Genomic DNA, 21,576 nt, shown 5'->3' with positions numbered 1-21,576 from the left:
TAGTATTTAGTCCATTTGGCAAATTTAAGTCCCTATCAGAAACACTAGTCCTGGAAGAAAAAAGCAAGCACTGGGAATTAGCAGGGCTGGATGAGGCGACGCTGCAATTCCTTCAGGACTGGGGCAGTCGAACAATGCTGGCCCTCCCCTGGGGTGCCAGCCATGGGAGAAGTTCCAGTTTAACTGCAAATCTATAGGAAAATCAGGGTACTTGCTGTGTCCTTGGCACCGAGCCCCAAGAACACCTCATTTACTTGATCAAGTCCAGCCAACTGGTTTGCTGGAGACAGGTTTGTTCCTTAGCTCGGTTGTTTCCACCTTGAAGAGGTCAGCTTGTCCTGTACGTCATGCTTTCTTAGTCAAGTAGGGGCGGCAACTCAACCATCAACAGTATCTTCAAAAGCCTCTGTGAATTCTAAGCGCCAGTCAGAGAGGAGTAAGAATTGTTTTTAAAGTCCAGCTGATCTGAAAGGTTAGCTACCACTTCCCAACCGTCAAAGCATTGGGCCAGGAGCATGGCCAGTGTTTGCTTCACGTATTAGAGCTACTCGCCAGCGGGCCATCCTACAAGGTCTTCCTGGTCCGTTCTCATACTCACCTAGGGTCTCTCAGCTTCCATGCTGGAAAGAAAAGCCATCTTCCCTCCAAGCTTCTCTGGCTTGAGTGTGACTCGTTTCTTCCCTAGCTCAAGTGGGAATCATTCTAAAGGTTGCCGATTGACTTCCTCCTTCACGGTGGTCTTCAGCGGTAAGTGCCCGGTCTCGGTCCTCTCTGGAGCTTTTCAACAGGCAAGAGCTCCATGTTCTCTTGGCTGGCATACGGGCGGGGAAAGGGCACAGTGTAGCAAACTTCTCAGAGGTCCCAACACCCTGAAGCACGACCAGCCAGCAACGGAGACTCACTGAACTCTTAACAATTCTACTTTCCATCTTACAGGGAGAACGCTCAAGGGGAATGATGCTACGTTTCTACAGCATACAAGCATGCTTATTTAAGAAAGAATGTGTCTATACTAATTTGTAATGTTTGCCAGAAGTGGAGTAGAGCCAACACACGCACACCCTCCTCAGAAAGTGTTCGCTTTACATGCAAGGGGGTTCAGGAAGTCCATAGGAAAATGGAAATGACAGGAACAAAGATGTCCCCCCACAAACTTTTTGAAGCTCCCTTGTGCAATGGTTATAGAAAGGAGCAGAGAGTCTCAAAAAGAGAAAATAATGACCTCTATCTTTTAAAATTCTATTTGAGGCCCCACAGGGACAAAGAGAGCCAAGTCCCTTTGGTAGACTGCATTTTATTGGGAACAGTGACTTTCTGTACTAGAATCATCATTTAAAAACATTTCTTTTTTAACTTGAATAAGCTTAAGAAATGTTTTAAAATAAAGATTTTGTGAAACAAATGGCTATGTTTTATTTGCTTGGCAAGTCTATTCCCTTGAACAAATACTCTCATCCCGTACCACCTTCTCTTCTCTCTCTCTCTCAAGCAAAACCTACGTGAGTACCTACATTAGGGAAAGATCATCTCGTTACTTTTCATCTGTATCAGGGTTCTCATTGCTAGGTGTCTTCCAGTTGGTTTCAACTCATAGAAACCTCGTACACAGCTGACGGAAATACTGTCCGGCTGACCCTGCGTCATCCTTCCAAACATGACTATGTTTGACTCTATGATCGTATCCACTCTGTGCATATATTTCATTGATGTTCCACCTCTTTTCCACTGCCCTTTACTTCATCCGGCATGGGGCTCTTCTCCAGGGACGTGGCCGTCCCAATAACATGTCCAAAGTACTCGAGATGAAGTCTCACCATCTTTGCTTCTACAGAACAGTTTGGTTGTAGTCGTGCCAAGACAAATTGGTTCAGTCTTCTGGCAGCCTGTGGTACCTTCACGACCGTGGCTTGGGTCAGGCACACTTCAGCCCTTACAGGCACAATGTTTGTTTTAGAATGAAGAGACCTTATACAGCAGATTTTCCCAATGCAATATGTCATTTGATTTCTTGTTGCTATTCCTATGGCATTGATTGTGGATCCAAGAAAAGCCTAGTCATCGACAATTTCTATTTTTTTCTGTTTATCATGATGTTTTATTATTGGTCCAATGGTAAGGACTTGGGCTTTTTAAAATGTTGCACCGTAATCCATCCTGAAGGCTGTACTTTTTGCTCAGTAAGTACTTCAAGCCCTCTTAGCTATCAGCACGCACGGTTTTGTCCTCTGTCAGTCACAGGTTGTTGATGGGTCTGCCTCCAATCTTGATGCGACGCCCTGCTCCATACGGTCCTGCCCTCTCTCGATTTGTTAGGTTGCAGATTGAATACGTATGGTGAAAGGATACCCCTCCAGATTTTACACCACCCATCCTGTTCAGATGGCTGCGTCTTGCTCTACGTACAGGTCTGCATGAGCAGAATCCCCGTTATTTGCAGTGTTATCGATAATTTGCTAGGGCACACAGAATGACTGCGTTTGCCTAGTCAAATATCCCTGTGAATGCTCTGCTCTCAGCTAAGCCCCATCTGATGCAGGCAAGACCGCTAGTTCCATGTCTCCTTCTGAATCTGGCTTGAATTTCTGGCAGCTCACTATCAATGTTCTGCTGCATCCATTTTAAAATTACCTCCAGCATAGTTTGACTTACGTGCGATATGAATGATATTGTTAGATAATTTCCCCATTCTCTTGGATCCCCTGTGTGTGGAATGGGCACAAATAGGAATCCCTTCCAGTCAGTTAGACAAATAGCTGCTTTCCAAGAATCTTAGCACAACTAAATTAGTGTTTGAGCATCACATCCATTTGCTGAAACACCTCAATTGGCATTCCGTCAATTCTTAGAACCTTGTGGTTCACCAGTGCCTTCAGGGCAGCTTAGACACCTTCCTTCAGTACCATCAATTCTGAGCTGAGGCTACCTCCGAAACGGCTGATTGCTGACCAGCTCTTTTTTTGGTACAATAACTGTGCAATTCTCCCATCTTCTTCCGATGCTTCCTATACCATCCAACATTTTACCTCAGAATCCTTCAACATTGCAACATGAGGTTTGAATTTTTATTCACTTATTTTAGCTTGAGAGCTGCTGAGTGGGTTCTTCCTTTTGGGGAATGTCTTTTCATATCTCAGTATAATACTTTACTTTGTCTTCTCTGCCCACCCTTTGAAGTTTTCAGCACCAGTGTTCTTCGCTTGTATTATTTCCGTTTATAAAATCTTCCCTGGAAAATTTCCTTCACAAATTTCCCACTAAGGAACTTGTTCTCTAAATTATCAACATCCAATCATTGTTTAATTTGTGACATTAAGAAGAGTGACATTTAAAATCCTTGTGCTTTGGGGACAGTGGAAGGAATATGTACTGCAATGAAGATTCTGTAGTTTTCTCTCTTTTTTGAATCTAAGACTTTTCCTGTGCTGAACTGCTCTAACCCTAAGAAGAAATATCACACATGGTAAGAGCAAGACTTTATTTGCAATACTCTGCTTTTCACCATTCACTTATGCCAGGGAAGCTGTGATTTACGTATCAAGGGTTTGGCAGAGAGCGGAGTAAAAGAGTTAGGATTCAGCGATATCCGCGTCTTACCTAGTTAGGAGGACGGCACACACACAAAAATACCGGAGAAGCAATTCTTAGGTTCAAATGCAAACGTGTGTGGATTGAACACAAATTCACCGTAACAGGCTCTTAATTTTGCTGGGAGCAGAGAGGTGAGGCAATGGGCTTGCCTTTGTCCCACTGTCACCCGATCTTGGGTGTTGGCGGCACCTGTGCACGTCCTTGCTCACTGCACGCGCTCAGAGGTATCAGGTCGCAGGGCTGTGAGTTTCACAATCTCAATCAGAAGTGGTTACGTGCCGCCCTGCCTTCGTTCCACTTAGAACTGGAGGGAGTTTCTGGACCCACAAGGAGGATTGTGCAACAGCTTACCTAACAGCAGAAGCGAGTAAACCCACAGGTATGCTCACCTGGAACCCCAAACTCAAGAATGCAAGAGGGCTCTGCATTTTCCTTGGAAACGTATACAGACAGAAAATCGTGTTACTACTTTTTCTCTGCTATTACATATTAGCTAATGTGGCAAGCAGTCTATAAGACAGGACCGAGTATTTCTGACTTTCAATGGAGTATGATTTAGTTACCTTTAGGGACAGGATAAAGGGCCTTTAAAAGAAAAGTTAACCCTCAGTCAACAATAGGTGGACTCTGAGCCACCACTTTGACTTCATGGTAAAATAGGGCTTTCACTTAAAAACAGCAAAGTGGTACCTTTTCTCCATAGCCTCTGTCTTTGGTCATCATCTCTCTGAGGGTCTGAAGCACCTTGATACAGAGTTTCTCCTCATTCTCTTCGAGCAGCTGTTTGGTATGCTTGATTAGCCTGGGAGGGATGGGAGACGCACATTATATCCCTGACACTGACTGCATTCACATCTTGAGAACTTCGTAAGCCACTTATGTTTGGTATCTAGTCAGTTAATGAACAAAAATCCGCTACGGGTTCCCAGGATAAATGTTCTTTAGGGCATTGGCAGAACTGAGGCCACTCAATGACTGTCTCAATAGTGACACCTGCTGGTCTGTAACAGCAAACACATACACTCAACTGCTTCTGAGAACTGGCCCTGTGGGTTTTCGGGACGATAACTCTTTAAAGGAGTAGAAAATCTCATTTTTCTCCCTCAGAGCAGGGCCTGGTGGTTTCGAACTGCTGACCTTGTGATTAGCAGTCCGGCACTTAATCACTACACCACCAGGGTTCCTTCTACCACATACAACCTCACTACCATTGAGCCTATGCTGATTCATAGAGATCCCGGGGGATCTGCAGTTCATAACCATCAGCTGTCGTGTGGGAGAAAGACAGGGCTTCCCACTGCAGTCAAGAGATACAATCTCAGAAGCTCACAGGAGTAGGTTTACCCTGTCCTAAAGGCACCATATACAATGGAGAAGAGGGAGGAGCCAGGGAGCCACCCACACCTGTCACTTACAAAGTGCAGCTACTTATCCACTGAGAATTGCTAGGGACATGGAAAAATTATACCAGTCATGTGGGGGGAAAATACAAAAACTTCCTGAGGATGGAGCAAAAAACATCGTTTCCCTATCCACAGATTAATACTTAGAAGGGTCCAGAAAATAATGAAATTGCTGGGTAGAGCAAAGCAAAGCAAAGAAACGATATGGTTAAAACAAAATAAAAACAGAGACTTCAGGTCATGGGAAATGCCAAGCATAAACTAAGCTGCTGTACCAGGATTGGGAGTAGCCCGTGTGGTGTGGGTGAGCTCTGGAGGCTCTGGCTTGGGAGGGTGGATGTGGACGGCAGCAGTTCTGTCTACAGCATACATGGCCTGTGATTCTCTGTTGGTAACACAGGGATGCTGCGGAGACTTGCTCAAGGGCAAAGGAATGGAGGATGAAAAGAACTTTGGCGGGGGACGGCCCACTGGGTCTTGGTGAAATAGGATTCTGTCTACAAACTTACTGTGGGAAGGTCCGAACTGGGCTCTAGCACCTACCCATGTATCCCCCAAAGTTAAAACCCAGGACCGTGTCCCCTGCAGAGGGACTGGCCGCTTACTTGCATATGAAGCCCCCACTTTCGCACTTCCTCCTGGCATCGGTGTTTTCAGGGAACAGCAGCTCAGGGCGATGGAGCACGTCCACCAGCACAGACAGCTCTGCCTGCACCAGGGGCCTGAGCCGGTCCTCCAGCGCCGAGACAATGTCCTGGAACGGAAGCATAGCTGGTCAGCAGCCCCGTTGGAGGCTGTGCAAAGGGAGGGCAAGAACGCCTATTTCTGACTACGACATCACGCACAGGCTAGACGAGGTTAGGCCAACTGCAGCACCGTCTGGCATTTGTCTCAAGTTATTAAAAAGTCCCCCAATGGTTACCTTAAGCATTAGCCTCCAGTGCAGAAAACAAAATGACTAAAAGAAGCTAAAATGCCCACCACCCCTACTTTTGAGATGGTCTTCTGCTACATTCAGGATCATTCCAGATGCTTTGAAACATGAGGCAAAAATATATTTCACACCATGGAAAGATGTCTGTGATATGAGCATCAAAATGGTTAAACAAAGTATGGACCACAATGTCCCTATCTACAGGCTATAACAAGTCTGACTAAAACATGTTGATGGCTTATTGCTGGCTAGTGGATTACAGGTGGTTCTAAGCATCTTCTAAATAATTAATACTTGCCAGTATTATCCGGTTATTTTACAATGAGTATGATTTACGCATCGAATAAAAAGTCATATACAAATGAGAACACAAATGAATGAACATGCTATATCAACATGCTAAATACATGTACCCTGATAGCATGATGGTCTTCAAATGCAAAACACATAGCTGTAGGAAAGGAAAACAGAGAGAGAAGTTGAAAGAGCAGCAAAAACAACAGAACACACACCATATAAAGGCAAATGGCAGAAAACTGATGAGAAAATATCTTCAAAAGATGCTAGAGCCAGATATATGGCATATTGTCTAAGACAGAGACCGAGCTTAGCACATCGGCTACTACAGGAGGATGTGGGGACCACAGAGATACGCAGGACGCGGGCCCTTCGATCGCATTCTCCCCAGCGGGAGACCCAAATGTCACAGGGAATGATCGATAATCAACTGCTTTGTCATTGACTTGGAAAATCAAATGAAAACTCTATTACGTTAATTTCACTCTACATTTAACAAAATTGAGATCGCTGTAATTGCACAACACTGTCTAAGACGAATAAAGAATAAATCAAATGTTGAATTGTGTAGGGGTGTGGGGGTACAACTTTCTGCAAGACTGTAGACAAGTACATTAATACATTTGATGCTCACGGTATAGTAAAGATGAACAATTTTTCATAAATTCATCATTTTAATCAGCTTCCTCTTTGGAAGCACGCGCCTTTCTCCTCTTCGGCCAGACTGGTCCTATACTGAGCGGTGCTGTATCGGTATTCAGCACACACAGTTCTGCCTCCAAACTGGCATACTGCATAAAATCCTTCATCTTTTGCAAGACTTGAAGTTGCATTGCAATTGATTTACATTTTACTGTCCAATGTCTAACATTCGGCCATCTGAGGCGGCCGGCAGACAAAGATGGGGAAGCGATGGGCAGGGGCAGTGCTCCCTCGTGTGACGTGAGCGGCCTCTGCACGGGGATTCATGACAGCAGACAACATACAAGCGTCTGGTTTGCGAGGCAGGATACTTGCACTGTGCCAACTGTTGCTCTCCTGGGCAATCTATAGCTAAAGAGACTCAGACAAGAAGTGACTGGAGAATGAAGACCCCTGTAAAGCCCTCGGGGCCAGGTCCTCCTAACAAGCAGGGCCTAGTCACACACATTTTATTTCACTCAAGAGGGCCCGTAACAAGTCCAAGGAGAGCCTAAGAAACGGGGGTGTTTGGTGGCAGACAGTTTTGTAATTTCGCTGTAACTGGCAAGAAAACCCTGTGTTCACACAGCGCTGAGTCCAGAGTTTCCCTCCTCTTTCTAAACGCACCGTGGAGTCAGAACCGTCTCTCATTAGGAACCAAGGAGGGAACGGTTTAGTGGACGAACCTCCCAGCCACGCTTAGCTTTCCCGGGTCTCTGAATGTGCGCTCTTCTCTCTGTTCTACCGTCTTTCCACACACTACCTCCGATCTTGTCTGTGCTCTTGTTCACTGCTCTCGATGGTTTCCCATCTTGGTCTGGAAGCTTTACCGAAACCTGTTCAGCCTCACAGTGACACACATGCCTCCACAGGTAGACAGCACACTAGCTGGGAATCGAACACAGGATTCTCCCATGGAACGTAAGATTTCTATCACGGAGCCACCTACTGCCTTCTTCCCTTTAAATGAGTGCATTTGTTCCTTCTAATCATGGTTCGAATGCCATTTCTGGTCACAGCCTTCCTTAATTGCCCTCCTCCAAAGTTCCACATTAGTTTCCCCATCAGAACCCCACATAGCCAGATGCTCCTCTCCAGTGTTTGTCCCTTCTGTGAGCCGCACTGACTGACACCTGTCTACCCTCCAGCACTTCAGATGCCACAAAGCCAGAGAATGTTTCCTTGTCCTCACTACCCTGTCTCTACTGGCCAGCAGGGGGCCGAGGAGGGCACTGCTGAAGTCATCCTCCTCAGGTTAGTTACTTCTACAACCTCCCAGAGGCTTGGTGACTACAGCTAATCCTAACTGTTATCATAGCCACAGCTGCAACAACCCGACAAATAGAAGCTGTAATTTTCACAGCAGCCCCCAGTCCCTGAGCACTTGTAATGGGCCAGACACTGATATGTTAGTGCCTCCCAGAGTACCCACCAGATAGCCACAACACATCTTGCACATTCTTCCTGACACCTGGCAGTCCTCCTCTTGAGCCGGTGACTGCCTTGAGCAACAGAGTATGGGCTCTCTGCAGAGAAATGCATACTGGGAACTAGCTGCCAATATTGTGAGGAAGCCCTGACCACATGCGGAGGTTCACCCAACAACTTCAGCTGGGATCCCAAGTGGCAACTGGCATCAATCATGATATTTGTTTACTTCCTGACTCAGGATGCTAACTAGGGTCGTGGTGGGAAAATGCAGTTCTATGTCATTATCAGCAGCCTCTAGCACCCCTTTCCATACCTCTAACAAGAGCACGCGCCCCATTCTTCATGAAGAAACCTGTACATGGGGGAGCAACCTGCAGAGCACAGCTTTGTCAGGAGACTTGCTGTCCCTAAGCAGCCCCACTCACCGGCGTGTGCATGCATGCACTTCTGACTGTCCACTCACCACCCCGACATCTCCCTGAGGCCAATCCTGGGAGCCCTGTGTGTCCGGAAACCACCGGGAGCCAGGTAAGTGTGATTGCTCGGCACTGGGTGTTACCTGCAGTCTCTCAATGATATTCCGGTAGTCTCTGGACGCAGCCAGGACAGAGTCTCTGCGAGCAGCATTGCGGGCCGACAGTCGCCAGTTCATGGCTGTTTTCTGTACGATGTTGTGGGACTTCAGAAAGAGGTTGTTGACTTGGCTGTCCAAGTCCACGGGGATGGCGATGGCCCGGCTCTTAGCTGCAGAGAGGAAGGTGCCTTGTGAGCTGAGCATTCGGTGGGAAATGCTTTAGAGACAGACTTGATGTGGGAGGTCAGCTGCCCTTGAGAAAGCCTTGACTAAGGCGACCGCATGTACAATGGAATCAGACAGGGCTCTCATAACCAACTCTTAGAAAGTGGACCACCAGGCCTTTTCTCCTAGTCCATGTTAGTCTGGAAACACCACTGAAACTTGCTGGGTCTCCTAGCAACCGGCAGGCCCCTGGTGACTGGTGGATTGTGGCAGCATGTGGTGACCCTGGCCTCCTGCAAGGGAGGCCCACCACTAAACCATCACTGCCCCTAGCGGTGTAGCATGAAAAGTGGGGAATTTAGGGAAAAACTACACGTATTATTTTAAAAAAATACAATACTCTGTCACAGCTAGAAACTAGGGCTCTTGGCTATGCATTTCCAAACTAAGTAAGAAAACGTAATGCTCAGAGTGAGTTATTTCAAATCAAGGCGAGCCCACGTGTGCCAGAACAGAACTGTGTTCCACAGGGCTTTCAATGGCCAGCTTTCTTCTGAGGTGGACTAAAACCCCCAACCTTTCGGTTATAGCAGTTGAGCACATTAACCAGCAGCACCCCCTAGGGACGATATTGGATAGGAGTAGAGGGACTTTCTACCAGGCCCCTGATTCTGAGCTACCAGATCATGAACACAAAGGAAACAAGACTTCAAAAGCCTTACAAAAATATCATTGCCAAATACTACCATGTAAGTAGTACAAATAAAGACACACATATCTATCATAGGCGACTACAACCTGGCAACAACCCTGATAAGCACAGTTCATCTTGCCAAGCAGCCTCTAAATAGAGCTAAGAGGCCCACTTGGTTTGGTTTGCTAGTTAAGGTCCAAGTCTGCTGCTGTCAAGTTGATTGTGACTCATAGCAAATCGGTCAGACAGTAGAACTGCCCCATGGTTTCCAAGGATGTAACTCTCTGTGGACGTAGATCTCGACTCCTACAGTGGTGGTAGCTTGACCCACTCACCTTTCCACTAGCAGCTGCAAGCGTAACCCTGGACGTCCAGGGCTCCTCAGACACTGTCTACAGAGGTCTAAGTAGCTGCTGCAAGCCAATGTCTTCCTTCTCTACTTTCAGTGGAAAGTTCACCCCTGGCATATAGCATTTATGGGGAGAAAAACACTAAAGTGATAAAACTGGATAAAGTCGGGGTGAAGGAGCAGCAATTTCCATCACTTCATTTTAATGCTGTGTGGTGTCATATTGGTTATGCATTGGGCTGCTAACCCCGAGGTCAGCAGTTCAAAACCATGAGATGCTCCCCATGATAAAGGAGAGGCTGGATACTGCCATAGAGTTACAGCCTCAGAAATCCACAAGAGCAGGTGTACCCTGTCCTGTAGGATTTGGGGTCACTACAAGTTGGAATTGACTTGCTGACAGTGAGTTTATGAGAGATGGGCACGGGCAGGGTGGAAACGGATAACTGTACTGATCAGATAAAGGGGGTTCCCCGAGAGAGTGGCAGGTGCTCTGCGGGAAGAAAAGTTTTCATATGGTCAAATGCACTTGCTGGAGAAAACAAATACATCTCCTAGACAAGGGCCTTCTCAGGGCCATGGATAAGGGGGCAGCACTCGGACCTCTCCAGAGTTACCGATCAGTTAGCTGTGGAGTCCTGTTTTTAAGGCCCTTCTTACTCTGTGACATCATTGGCTCTTTGGGGAAAGTGGTCGAGGAGATGGCTTGGGATCAAAAGACCTTGGCTGTCATGATCTGAAACATGCCAGCGCCTGAATCTGTGTGACCTAGGTGGTGTCGTGGATTGTGTGTTGGGCTGCTAACGGCAAGATGGGCCGTTCAAACCTACCAGCTGTCTGCTCACTTAAGGAGCAGTTCCACCCCGTGCTGGGGGGTCACCATGAGTCAGAGCCAACTCGAGGGCAGTGCATTTGTTTCTTTGGGGTTATTTGTGTTAGGGGATTCATTGTCATCATGTTAAATCCAACCCACAATCTCTTACCTACGTCCGAGAGCACCCGGATACAGCTCTCCACAGAGGCTTTCTGGCTGGGCATCAGCCAGTTGCAGTGGTACACCCGGAACACACCTTGCAGCAGCTGCACAAAGACCGGCTGACGAGTCTGCAGGTACAAAGAGTGGGTTACTGAAGACAGATCAGGGGCCATGCTGCTCTCAGCCACAGGCTAACGCGTCCTTCAGCAGAGGTGGGACAGGGCTTCTTGGTCGTGAGCTGGATTTCAGAGGTAGCCTGGCTAAGGAGAGAAACTCAGGCAGAGTTTAAGTCCTACTGATCACAAATGTGGTTTTTATCAATCTCGGTTTGATCAAAGCCTGAAGACAGATTCTCCTCCTGCAACCAACTAGCTGTGTGACTGGGTAAAAAGCTTCCGTTTGCTGAGCATTAGCTTCAACTCTGATGCAAAACAGGATGGACTGGAACACAGCCACCCGGAGTTCTTTGCAGATATATCCTGAGAGTAGACTCAGCAAAATCCAACTGACAAGTGGACCATGGCTCAATGCAGTTTGCTTCTGTGTTAGCAGCGATTTTGTCATGATGACAGAGAGAGTTCTGACAGCTCTGCACTGGTATCCATTCGCGCACGATGGGTGAGCGTGTGGACGTTAACACTGGGGTAGGATTTAGGCCTCTCAATGAAGGCACCTATCTGCAATCATTTCAAAGCAAGAACACTCAAACTTCTGCTTAATCAATTAGACACTGACTTTCTGATCTCATTTGAAAATTAAAATGTTATTCATCATCCCAAAGCTAGGTAGATCTGGGCAGCTGGATCTGCAAGGCAAAGATAATTCTAATTGATGAGCTCTTTCTGGTGGACTTTAATTTGGGGGGAAGGGACTGACCTAGTCTTCCTGAAAACCCAGTCAGAAGGGAGCTGATCCCTAGAGTAGAGATTTTCAAAAGCATCGAAAACCTCTCTGGAGAGGTTTCTGAGATAGTGGGGGTGGAGGTGGGAAGAAAGTGTTAGGAGGGAAAAAGGTGTTAACAAGTCCTCCCTTAAAACAGCAGCAGCAGCAGCGGCAGCAGAATAATAATAAACCACCGGAACCTCATCACTGTAAACAGACATTGCAAACATCATCATTCAGATAGCTGTCGTTTGTGAAATGCGTGTGGCGTGCCAGAGACTTTGACTCTTGCTCGTGCTGGGCCCATGACAAGTGCACAGCACAGGCATGCTCTCCACACTGAAACCGAATGCAGAGGCCCAGGGAGGTGCAAAGAAAGAACCCAGACCCTGGGTTGGCATCAGCGCTTTCAGATGCCCAAAGCCCGTCTTCCTCCCACCTTGCTCCTTTGGGAGCCAGGATCTTCTTCTTCCTTCAGGGAGCACTTTCTGTCCTGGTCCCCACAGCTATCCAAGTGCAGAGCATGGGAGCACAGGGAGCCGGGGGAATGGGAATGCCTGGAAGCTGCCATGAGGATGAGCCCGACATCCCAGCACCTTCCGAGCCAACACCAGTTCCTGAGCCAGCTTCAGGGCCCAGTGTGACCAACCTTTATACCCTCATCAAGCAGGGAGGCGGAGTGCATGCTGACATTTATTAATAACCAAGCTTCGGTTGTGTATGACAGGGGCCCTGGTGGCACAGTGGCTGAGCACTCGGTTGCAGGAGAGAGACGGGGCAGTCTGCTCCTGTGAAGACCACAGGCTCAGAAACCCCATGGTGCAGTTCTACTCTGTCCTGGAGAGTCACGGTCACCTTGGTGGCTTAGTGCAGGGTGGTTCTGGATATTTCGTAAATATTAACTCTGCTTGTGGATTAAGGGGCAAAAATACTGTTCCATAAATACAAACATACACACACACACACATATAAACTCTGCTTCTTACAAGACTGAGAAGATTATCCCCATGGGACATAGAAGAAAAACAGTTCTGAAGTTTGGTGGCCAACTCTAGTTCACAGAGCTGGTATGGGCCCAACTCTGTCCTACCGTGAAGCCTCGACTCTTCCTTCCTCAGCCCCCATTTCCAACTATTCCTCGTCATTCCACTGGTGCCTTGATGCAATACACCCAAACCCACGCTCTCCATTTCCCAACCTTACAGATAAGGGAGAGTGGAAGTAAAACAACGTAAGCTAGAGAGCCTCAACAATACTATCCAATATATTTCATGAAATTCCTCTTAAAAATATAAACCCAACAAAAAGCTTGGACTTTTATCTTCTAAAATGTTTGTAACACCCTGCATCTGTCCACAGCATCGAACTTTGATGCTGCAGACTCGTTTCCCTGGCAACATCAGCTTGATGTCAGGGTCAAAATCTGGTTCAGAGTAAGGAAGGATAAGAAAGAAAGATTCATTATCAAGACAAAAACCTGATTATTTTCTAATTAATTTGATTACTGACTTTGCCACTTTGGGTTTGGCAATACCATCTCAAGAGCTGTAGTACAATGGGCACTGCCATGGTGACGGTCACTTAAATAACAGGAAATGTAAGTCCAACCCCTGTGACAGACACTAAGCAGCGTTAGCAATAAGTCACATGCTTGTGACAGAACAAGCTCCCAGTCCGCAAATGCTCACTGTCAGTTCTGAATGCAGCACGGTGGCAATACCGTATTTCAGTTCAACTTCCAAACTGAGTAAAAGATGACTATCCCCTCGTGGAGCAGCTGGTGCTTTTGAACTTCTGACCTTGTGGTCAAGCAGCACAAAGCCTAACCACTATGTCACCTGGGTTCTGATGGTGGTGATAGGAAGAAAATTAAAACACAAAACTCTTAACAACATGGAGTGTAGGGAACCATCCTGAGGCACACTCCTTTCTCCACAGGCTGGTGTAGCAGCTGCCCCCACAGGAGAGAGTGATGTTTGTAATGCATTGCAGAAGGCTCCCCGACAGCTGACGACCAAGCCCCCTGGGTCTGCACCGTTGCCTTACCTGCAGACTTGTACTCTGATCTGAGAAGGGTGAGCTGAAGAACGTGGTGACGATGCTCATGACGATTTCCGTCACGTACTTCTCCAGGATGGAGTCCGCGTGCTTCCTGTCACTCGTGTTGTTGCAGGCCTGCAGGACAGTCGGACACGTCAGAGATGACTCCCAAACCTGCACAGCATGGGTGAACTTACACCCATGGCCTTTCCCATATCCTCTGACTGCCACTTTGGGGTCAGCCAGACCGTCCAATGCAAGGGAAAGGTCGGCACTGCTCCCCTGAAAGACTAGCTGCCATCGGATCGATACCGACTCGTAGCAACCACACAGGACAGGGCAGAACTGCCTCTGTAATTTCCAAGATCGCAACTCTCTTTGAGTAGAAAGTACTGACTTTCTCCCATGGTTTCAAGTTGCTGACCTCGCAATTAGCCGTTGAATGCATAACCATTGTGGCCCCAGCGCTCCTTTCTCCCCTTAGGAGACAATTAAATAATGGGAAAAGAGAAATACAGGCATACAGGAATCATGGCTGCAGAATCACAACGCGTTCTTGTGAGAGCCACAAGGTCATCAATTCTACCCATGTGAAGCAAGTCTAACTCCTCAGGAGGTGCTAAGAGGCATAGGGCTTTAATACTCCCCTCAAAGCAAACTACCCTCTGCGTAATAAATTCATCTGGTGTAAGCCGTGGCCGTGGGCAAGAGCCCATGTTAGACAGCAGTTTGTATACATACTAGTCAGGCTGGCAGATTATATAGATCCTGGTCAGGCAGACATATTTTGTACATACTAGTCAGATAAACAGATTGTATACATCTTAGTCAGGCCAGCAGATTGTATACAACCTAGTCAGACAGATTGTAGGCAGCCTAGTTAGGCAAGCAAATTTATATACATCCTAGTCAGGCAAGCAGATTGCATACATCCTGGTCAGGCAAGCAGACTGCAGATTATATACATCCTGGTCAGGTAAGCAGATTGTATACATCCTGGTCAGGCAAGCAGACTGCAGATTATATACATCCTGGTCAGGCAGCAGATTGTATACATCCTGGTCAGGCAAGCAGACTGCAGATTATATACATCCTGGTCAGGTAAGCAGATTGTATACATCCTGGTCAGGCAAGCAGACTGCAGATTATATACATCCTGGTCAGGCAAGCAGATTGTATACATCCTGGTCAGGCAGCAGATTGTATACATCCTGGTCAGGCAGCAGATTGTATACATCCTGGTCAGGCAAGCAGACTGCAGATTATATACATCCTGGTCAGGCAGCAGATTGTATACATCCTGGTCAGGCAGCAGATTGTATACATCCTGGTCAGGCAGCAGATTGTATACATCCTGGTCAGGTAAGCAGATTGTATACATCCTGGTCAGGCAAGCAGACTGCAGATTATATACATCCTGGTCAGGCAGCAGATTGTATACATCCTGGTCAGGCAGCAGATTGTATACATCCTGGTCAGGCAGCAGATTGTATACATCCTGGTCAGGCAGCAGATTGTATACATCCTGGTCAGGCAGCAGATTGTATACATCCTGGTCAGGCAGCAGATTGTATACATCCTGGTCAGGCAGCAGATTGTACTACTGAGCTCCTTAGATGACATTCTATAGCATCCTTCCAATCAATAAAACATGCCCCTGATACACAGCACTTCAAAGAAATGGGCTGTGACTTAGAATAACTGAATATACACATATGTGGGATGAGCAGAGAGCTTAGATTTTTGCTGCTCAGAGTAAGACTGGACAGGTCAGATCTAAAGAATATGTTATTTTTTTTCTTTTCTTCTTTTACATTTTATTAGGGACTCATACAACTCTTACCACAATCCATACATATACATACATCAATTGTATAAAGCACATCCATACATTCCCTGCCCCAATCATTCTCAAGGCATTTGCTCTCCACTTAAGCCCCTTGCATCAGGTCCTCTTTTTTTTCCCCTCCTCCCTCCCCCTTCCCCCCTCCCTCATATGCCCTTGGTAATTTATACATCGTTATTTTGTCATATCTTGCCCTATCCGGAGTCTCCCTTCCCCCCTTCTCTGCTGTCCCTCTCCCAGGGAAGAGGTCACATGTGGATCCTTGTAATCAGTTCCCCCTTTCCAACCCACTCACCCTCCACTCTCCCAGCATCGTCCCTCACACCCTTGGTCCTGAAGGTATCATCCACCCTGGATTCCCTGTACCTCCAACCCTCGTATGCACCAGTGTACAGCCTCTGTCCTATCCAGCCCTGCAAGGTAGAATTCGGATCATGGTAGTTGGGGGGAGGAAGCATCCAGGATCCGGGGGAAAGCTGTGTTCTTCATCGATACTACCTCACACCCTAATTAACCCATCTCCTCTCCTAAACCCCTCTATGAGGGGATCTCCATTGGTCGACACTTGGGCCTTGGGTCTCCACTCTGCACTTCCCCCTTCATTTAATATGATATATATATACACATATATATACATATATATATACATATACACATATATACACATACATACACACACTTATATCTTTTTTTTTTTTGCATGATGCCTTATACCTGGTCCCTTGGGCACCTCGTGATCGCACTGGCCGGTGTGCTTCTTCCATGTGGGCTTATTTGCTTCTGAGCTAGATGGCCGCTTGTTCACCTTCAAGCCTTTAAGACCCCAGACACTATCTCTTTTGATAGCCGGGCACCATCAGCTTTCTTCACCACATTTGCTTATGCACCCATTTGTCTTCAGCGATCCTATCATGGAGGTGTGCAGTCAATGATATGATTTTTTGTTCTTTGATGCCTGGTAACTGATCCCTTTGGGACCACTCGCTCACTCAGGCTGGTGTGTTCTTCCATGTGGACTTTGTTGCTTCTGAGCTAGATGGCCGCTTGTTTATCTTCAAGCCTTTAAGACCCCAGTCACTATCTCTTTTGATAGCCGGGCACCATCAGCTTTCTTCACCACATTTACTTGTTCACCCACTTTGGCTCCAGCCGTTGTGTCGGGAGAGTGAGCATCATAGAGTTCCAATTTAATAAAAGAAGGTATTCATGCATTGAGGGAGTGTTTGAGTAGAGGCCCAAGGTCCTTCCGCCACCTTAATACTTGACCTATAAATATAGACACATAGATCTATTTCCCCATCCTCCTATATATATTTGCATGTACATGTCTTTGTCTAGACCTCCATGAATGCCCTTTGACTCCTAGCTCTTTCCTCCATCTCCCTTGACTTTCCTCCTGCCCTACTACCATGCTTCATCGCCACCTGGGCTAGAGTATACCTCTTCTCTAAGCAACCTCACCCTTGATCATTTCCCACCAGGCCTGCCACTCCCACTTCTCTACCATTTGGGGTAAGAATATGTTATTTTTAAATCATGTCTTATTACCAGACTATCCCCGTCTGAGCTCACGCCCGGGCAGTTTGAAGATGCATTCACCGAATGAAATTCAAGTTGAGCTATGTAGTATTATGAACCACTTCATGTGATGGTTAGTAAAGGCAGGCCCAGTGACCCCGCTCAATGGTTAATTTCATAAATACACTTTTATCGGAATAGAGCCATCCTCATTCACGTACATATTGTTATGCTGATTTCTCGCAGCAAGGGCAACGTAAGTAGCTGGAAGTGAGACCCGATAATTCACAAGGCCAGAGACAAATATCTTATGTGATTTTTTCAGAAAGATGCTGTTGATGTCTGATTGGAAGAAGCAGAGTTAGCCTCTTGCTGTCGAGCCTGAGATTATGGGATTAGGAGGCGGTGGGATTTGAGATGAAGTAACAATATGCCCGTGCCACTCCTGGCCGAGTCCTGTCAAACACAGTGCTCAGGAAGAGGAGCCTTTCCTGCAGGCCCCCAGCCGAGTGCTGGTAATCGTAGTGTCAGGCAGAGAACGCCACCTTCTATGTGGTAAAGTGTGCCTTTCCTCCTCTTCAGCATCATCCCATTTCTGAACCAGTGATGTTTCCCACAACTAGCCTCTCAAGAACCTTGTCTCCTGCCCCTCCCCAATCCTTCCACCAAACCCTTAGATTAAACTCATGGTGCTGTGTTACGTCATACCTCCTGCCTTGGGAGTGCTAAGCTCAAAGGCAAAACCAGAGTGAATGTACTGAAGGCCCGCTGACTGCGGGGTCTGAATGCAGACGACAGAAAGTGAGGTGCATTGTGCAATCCTACCGGAGAAGATAAACACGCAAGTACAGGGAGGTGTCCTTTGGAGACAAGGAAAATAAAACCTCGTCAATCTTATTTCACAAGCAATCCATAAAGGGTAAAATAAAAGTCCAAAATAACCTATCTTCCCTGAAACTTGATAACTAGAAAACTGGAATCTATTCTCGGCTAAGAGCAAAAAGTAGAAAGAAACAAAAAGTGTGAAAGAAATCAAAGTTCCAGTCATATAACCATTTTTTCTCTCTCTCCTTAGCTACAGAAAGCCTTACCCTGCAGATGTCCACAAGGAAATTTTCAAACAGCTTCCACATGTGATTGCTGGTGTAAATCTCCTTCATTTCCACCTCGGTGTCTACGTAGCAGTGATTCAGGAAGTTGATGTACGCAATCTTAACCTGGAAGACAGAACCGGGCTTTTCTAAGAGTAAAACTTGGCATGCACGGCATTGGTAACTGGCCTCAAGTTAATTCTGAAAATAGGCAAGATAGTTTTTCAACTGCCCTTTGCCAGTTCAATTTCTGTGGCTTTTATCTCTATTCAAAAGCAGCAACTATGAAATTCAAAAGTACAAAGCGTAAGGAGAGAATACTTTCATGACCCCAAGGTAAAGAATGACATAAAAACATGAACAGAGATCAAGAGATGCAAATTTGATCATATTAGCATTTTAAAATTTTGGTTCATAAAAACACATCATTAAAAGAGCTAAATGACATTGATTGATAAAAGATATGTGCAAGGGATTTAACCAAGAAAGAGGTCTTACAGATTAGGTCAAATAAGATGGATACCCCAGTAGAAAAACTAGTCAAATAATTTGATCCAGTATTTTTAAGTATATGTATGTATGTATTATGTGTATATGTGTGTGTGCGTGTGTGTGTGTGTGTGTGTGTGTGTAATATCCAATAAATCCATGCAATAGGCATCAATCTTGCTTGGTAATCAGTGGCTTTCTTTTTCTTTCTCACTGCCACTGAGTCAATCCCGACTCCTAGCAACGCTATGGGACAGGGTAGAACTGCCGCTATGGGTTTCTGAGACTGTAAATGGAAGGGAAAGCTTGTCTTTCTCCCGTAGAGCAGCTGGTGGTTTCAAACTGCTGGCTTTGAAGTTAGCAGCTCAGCACACAACCCAGGACGCCACCAGGGCTCCTAATCAACAGTACAGAAATTAAAGGCACTGTGAAATACCGAGTCCTGGGCACAACACCGAGTCCTGGGCACAACACCAAGTCCTGGGCACAATACCGAGTCCTGGGCACAACACCGAGTCCTGGGCACAACAGCGAGTCCTGGGCACAACGCCGAGTCCTGGGCACAATGGGGTAAGTGCTGGGCTACAAGGCACACAGCTGGCAGTGAAAAATGATAGAAAAATGAGGCTTTCCGCTCTGGAACAGATCTGCAGTCCCAGAGCCCTATGAACAGATCTCGTCTGGATGGAAACTGGTTGATGGCAGTGGATATGTGATTCTTCCATGGTGGCACAAATGGCTAACTACTCCAGGGTGCAGCTCAAAGCCACCCAGAAGTGCCTTGGCTTTCTGCTTACCAAAGGTCATAGCCATGCGAAGCCTATGAAGTGCAGTTCTTTTCTGACACACACAGTATCTCTTAGAACCACACTGATTCAGAGCAACTAATAAACAACAAAAAACACCACGACACCCCAGGACTCACTGCCATGGAGTGGGTGCTGACGCGGAACGACCCTATAGGGCAGGCTAGAACTGCCCTGCAGGGCCAGGAGAATGAATGTGGAATCTCCTTACGGACCGCTGTGGTAAGAAATTAGCGGGTTTCCACACAGCACAGCATATTGACAGGGCTACCTTGTGGTAAAAGGGGGGGAGAGGAGATGTATTATATGTTTATATGCAAATTACTATAAATATATATAAGAAAAAACTATTTTAAATGGGGGGGGGAACAAATTCAATTTTTTATGGTTTAACACATTATCCCCAAACCACTGCTCGAGTCAACGATGACGCCCAGCGACCTCAGTAAAGTAGAACGGCCCCCCAGGCTTCCACAGCGGTAACTCTTCATGGAAGCAAAGTGCCGCATCTTTCTCATGAAGAGCTGCTGGGAGTTTGAACCGCCCATCTTTTGGTTGGCAGCGGAGTGCTTAACCACTGTGCCACTAGGGCTCCTCTAGTCAGTTATGGTTTTTTTGATATTTGAACCATGTGACTGTATTAATTTTTAAAAATTACAATATAAAAATGTACTACATAGATTCAATGTTATATAGACTCATATATACCAATAGATTTAGTGTTGATAGTTTAAAATATAAAACCATTCATATCGTAAAATATACAAGAATAAACTACACACTGTATGATTAGAATTTCATTATTAAATAATATGGAAAAAAGAAAGCTTGGAGGAATTTTAAAAATATACAATGGGATATTATTGAAGCATAAAGAACAAGGGAATGCATGCAATGACATGAATGAGCTTTGAGAAGTTATGCTGAGGGCAGTAAGTCAGACACAAACACTCCAATCTAGTATGGCTCCCAATGCTGACAGAAAGGCGATTAGTGACACCTGGACACCCAGGGAGAATGGCAGAAGGGCAATGAGTTTCTATTTGGTAGGATGAAAGACTTTGGGAATGGGTAATTCCCCACGTGGCAAGTATGCTTAATGTCACTAAATTTCGCATAAAACATCATTAAAATGGCAAACATTAAAAAGAGCTCATACCAAGGGCTCAATAGAAAGCAAATGACTAGAAAAGAATGAGGGCAACATATGTACAAACCTGCCTGATTCAACTGATGGATGGACTGTGATAAAAGTTGTATGAGCCCCCAATACCAGGATTTTAAAAAGTAAAATAAAAAATAAGATGGCTACCATTGCATCATATATATTTTACCAACCATAACATTTGCTTGATGAGATCAACAAGCAACACCTAACAGCCTGGACTGTGGACTGTGCACTGTTAGACTCATTCTATTTTCTTGATTAGCTGTGTTTTTTAAATGTCCTACAATCCTTGCAAACTATCTCTGAAGAGTTTTCTTTTTACATAAGAAACTTACAGAAGAATCCTTCCATTCTTCTGAACGACCTCTCAACCCACGCTTGATCTCCTTTCTGGGAGGCTTATTCTGAAGAACTGGAACAAGTCTTCTTCAGGAGACGGAAGAAAAGATCAACTTCCCCCTCATCCCTTACACATAAAATTGACGCTCAAGAAAATTTTGCTTCAGCAAACTAAAATCTGATACAAAATGAGCTGCAGTTCTCAAAACTCTGCTGATGTCTCATGGTGGCCAGCTGCCAAGCCCAGGCCCTGGCACTCACGCAGAGACACGACCAGGTGGCAGGACAGCCCAGCTGGGGCCCTC

General features: G+C 46.1%; 1 protein-coding gene across 1 annotated transcript in view; it reads right to left on the bottom strand.

The window, feature by feature from the left end:
* Positions 1-21,576, bottom strand: part of ITPR1 (inositol 1,4,5-trisphosphate receptor type 1) — a 411,705-nt gene that overhangs the window by 157,435 nt on the left and 232,694 nt on the right. Inside the window, exons 34-39 of the mRNA XM_075552323.1 lie at positions 18,470-18,595; positions 14,027-14,149; positions 11,100-11,226; positions 8,894-9,078; positions 5,597-5,745; positions 4,279-4,390 (exon numbers count right to left, since the gene is read on the bottom strand). Coding sequence (XP_075408438.1) covers positions 4,279-4,390; positions 5,597-5,745; positions 8,894-9,078; positions 11,100-11,226; positions 14,027-14,149; positions 18,470-18,595 — 822 coding nt within the window. The remainder of the gene's footprint in view (positions 1-4,278; positions 4,391-5,596; positions 5,746-8,893; positions 9,079-11,099; positions 11,227-14,026; positions 14,150-18,469; positions 18,596-21,576) is intronic.

Source organism: Tenrec ecaudatus, chromosome 6 (genome assembly GCF_050624435.1).
Source record: "Tenrec ecaudatus isolate mTenEca1 chromosome 6, mTenEca1.hap1, whole genome shotgun sequence".
Classification (NCBI taxonomy): domain Eukaryota; kingdom Metazoa; phylum Chordata; class Mammalia; order Afrosoricida; family Tenrecidae; genus Tenrec; species Tenrec ecaudatus.
Note: the sequence above shows the minus strand (reverse complement) of the source record. Positions and strands in the feature narration are given on the sequence as shown.